Here is a 3,743-nt window from a genome sequence, read left to right on the forward strand (position 1 = left end):
CCAATTACCTTTCGATCTCTTGGCTTGTCAACCAACTCCTCTATCATATTTATCTCCTTCTCCATAGGTTCTTGCCACTCCTTCTGTTTGGAAGCCTCATCAAAGTCTTTTGGCTCCTCAAAAGTGAAGTAGCATCTTTTGCACTCTTCTGTATCTTGAATGGAGAGACATTCTACATAAATTTCAGAGAGATTTCTCTTACCTTGTGCTCCTGTAACATTCTCCACATTGTCATTCGGGGATGGAGAATGTGCTTTAGGAGTTGATGGAGGAATAGGAGAATCATTGTTGTTGGTTGTGTCAGCATTACCTTGTGGATGCTGGGGATGATCAGGGAGTAAGGTCACATTTGTTTCTACCTTCTTTTCCTCCCAGGTCACATTTGTTTCTACCTTCTTTTCCTTCCAATGCCTGGCTGCTTCATGGGAAGATGTATCTTCGAAAGAAGATTCTTGAGTCTTGAACTTCTTATCATGGGCGTGTAAAGATTCAATTAGCTCACACACGGTGAGCTTCGATAGATCCCTTGATTCTTTAATAATAGTGACAATCATGTCGAATTTTTTTTTCAAAGTTGTGAGAATTTTCTCGCACAATCCTCGTTTCAAATGACTTCTTCACCATATATTTTCATTTGGTTAATTGTCTCCATTACTCTCCAAGTGTAGGTTTTTATGTCTTCATTCTCCCCCATTTTCAAATTTTCGAAATGTTTTCTTAAGGCAATAAGACGTAATGCCCTTATCCTTTCATCACCATAGAATTCTTTTTGGAGTAAATCCCATGCTTCTTTTGCGGTAGAAGCCCACATTATTTTTGGAAAAATGATCTCCGAAACGGTATCAAAGATGAAACACAGGGCTTTGGCGTCATTTATTTCATCCTCTTTTATTTTCTTTAAGGTTGCTTCGGTGGTTGGAACACCTTCTTGTTGTTTTTGGGGACCATTTTTCACTATCTCCCATAGTGCATTTGCTCTTAAGAAGAGCTTCATTTTAATGCACCAATGGTCATAATTTTCTCCTCTAAATAAATCTAGAAAATCTAGAGGAGCGGGCAATGGAGTGTTTGATGCGGAAGCCATAGTTTTATTTTGTTGCCCTAAGATCTTTAGAGCTCTTGATACCACTTGTTGATGTATGGGGGAGTATAGGAAGTAGAGTGGAGATAAGTTGTTGTTTGTTTAGTTGATTAGTTGAAGGTTGATTAGTTGATGTTTAGTTTGAAGGAATTAGTTTTTGTATTGATTTGTTGTGAATTTGTTAGGATACACTTGGTTCACTTGGGTTCATTGAAATGGGAGAGGAGGTCCTCTATTTATAGAGCTCCTCCTCCTTCTCCTACATCCTAAGAACACTCTAGAATATGACATTCTAGAGTGGCCTACACACGGAACTCTCTAGAGTTCCTTACCACTTATATACATGTCTAGAAGGTTCTAGGTTGTTCTACATAAATCTAGAACATACATGACTCTTTTAGATTCTTCTAGACTCTTCTAGACTATTCTAGATATTTCTACATTATTCTAGCACATTCCGGATAAATCTAGAATATTCCGGAAACTTCTAGAATACACTAAAAGTCTCATACTTCAACAGTTAGTGATCCCGGCTAAGTGAGTCCCTTCTTTCGTGATGATTTCGTGATGAACTGTTGGCACCAATAGAACCATAGGGCTAAAGAGAATAAATAGAAAGTTTTTGTGCCCAACAAATACCTCATTGACATGTGGAAGGTCATAAGGCAACCTACCCAAGTCATGGAGTGACCTTTTTACATAGAAGGTCTTCTTAATTTTTTCATTAATTCATGATTAAGGAGACCCACCTCCAAGTGACTTAGTTGGTGACCTTGCTTGAGGGTGGTCTAAGAGATAGAATGCTTACTTGGAAATGTCAACAAATGTACTTACATGGAAAGAAGCAGACCTGTTGCTTCCTTTATGGCCTTTGGCACAAAGGGCGATGAATATCCTATCGCTGCCCTGGCTGCAGCTTTTGCTAGTAACCAGCAAAAGTATGATGTGGTTTTTATCACTCATTCTTCCCATCAAGACTTAACTGCTCATTTCGCGGAAGGAGATGTTTTGTTCAGGCCGGTCTCTTCCCCACCTGTCCTTTTGCCTCCAGAGGGTGATGAAACCGATGGCTCTCTTTTTCGGTCCTTTTGTATTCAGAAAAGTGTGGTTACAAGGGAACATAGACGACAATGTCTTTCTATTTTTGAAAGGATCTTTGTGGATGGACCTAGCGTGGACGGTGATTTTGTTCTGATTAATTTTTTCGCGTTAAAAGGACGGAGTCTTGCGGAGTTATTTCATGTTAGATGTGTTGTTGCAGCTTCGTATGTTGTGCATTATACTGTCCCTTCATCATTTGAGAGGCAGTTCAGAAAAGAACTTCTAGACCTTCATAAATATCTGCAACAAGCTCCACCTGATAAACTTGGTTGGAAAGACGTGACGCATTGGATGTGGCCACTTTTTTCCGAAGACTGGGGATCATGGAGGAAGGATGAACTTAACCTTAGTGCTTTGCCTTTTACTGATCCAGTAACAGGTCTTCCTATGTGGCATGACAGACCTTCAGCTCCCTTACTGCTGTACGGGTTTAGCAGGGAGGTTGTTGAGTGTCCTGAGTATTGGCCTTCAAACACTAGGGTTTGTGGATTTCGGTTTCTCCCGCCAACTTGGCAGTTCTCATGCAACAGCTGCGGAGAGGCATTATATTCTGAACGAAAACTCTGTCCGGTTCATATAGATTTACATAGCTTTCTTGATACAAATATGTCGATCCCACTTGTTTTTGTGGGGTTGAGCTCAGCAGGGAGTATGGGCCTGCTAAGGAACCCTCTGTCGTTGCTTTGCATATTACAAACTGCTATCAAAATTACCAACTGCAGGTTTGTTCTTCTAACTGCTGGGTTTGAACAACTAAATGTGGCCATTCAGTTTACTGCCACTAAAGAGGGTTTGCCGGTCAGGGGTAACAAACTCAGTGTAGATGACGGGGTTTCTCTATTTGATGGTCGACTATTTTCCTTTTCTGGGTCCATGCCGTATAGTTGGCTCTTCCAAAAATGTGCGGCTGTCATACATCATGGGGGTAGTGGGTCCACTGCTGCAGCACTGAAAGATGGAATACCCCAAATTATATGTCCCCTTATGGCAGATCAGTTTTACTGGGCAGAGAGGATGTGCTGGCTTGGAGTTGCACCATATCCTCTGAAAAGAAACCATTTGGTTCCAGAAAGTTGCAATGACATAAGCATCAAGTAAGGGGCTTTTACGTTATCACAAGCTATTAAATTTACTTTAGGCTCCGAAGTAAAAGAACATGCCCGTAAAATTTCTGAGAAAATATTGCTTGAGAATGGAGTAGTAGAGGCTGTTAGAATTCTTAGAGAAGAGATAAACTAATTCTAATGTTGCAGGTTATGAATCAAATATTTGTGACTCTTCTCCCCCTTTCTGCTAGTGTTAATTATGATTGCTGATTGAGATTAATTGTTTGTTCAACTTTCCTCCTGCGAAAGAATCGGAGAATCTTCAACATTGTTATTTCATCTGTTTGAATTCAAAATGTTATATATGTCAAATTGATCATGCACTAGCTTCAGCTATTGTTGTTAGAATAAGAGCAGACAACTTGTGTGATAAAAGAATTGCTTCAAGATTTTCCAGTATAAGAAAATTATATGCAATTAATACAGAAATGCCAAGTTATGTAACCACAAATCGT

At 39.8% G+C, this 3,743-nt stretch overlaps 1 protein-coding gene across 1 annotated transcript; it reads left to right on the forward strand.

Annotated features, from left to right (window-relative positions):
• Window positions 1–1,915: 1,915 nt before the first annotated feature.
• LOC141627499 (sterol 3-beta-glucosyltransferase-like) lies at window positions 1,916–3,280 on the forward strand. The gene has a single exon (XM_074440744.1). The coding sequence runs from the start codon at window positions 1,916–1,918 to the stop codon at window positions 3,278–3,280; it is 1,365 nt and encodes a 454-aa protein (XP_074296845.1).
• Window positions 3,281–3,743: the final 463 nt, after the last annotated feature.

Source organism: Silene latifolia, chromosome Y (genome assembly GCF_048544455.1).
Source record: "Silene latifolia isolate original U9 population chromosome Y, ASM4854445v1, whole genome shotgun sequence".
NCBI classification, from domain to species: Eukaryota; Viridiplantae; Streptophyta; class Magnoliopsida; order Caryophyllales; family Caryophyllaceae; genus Silene; species Silene latifolia.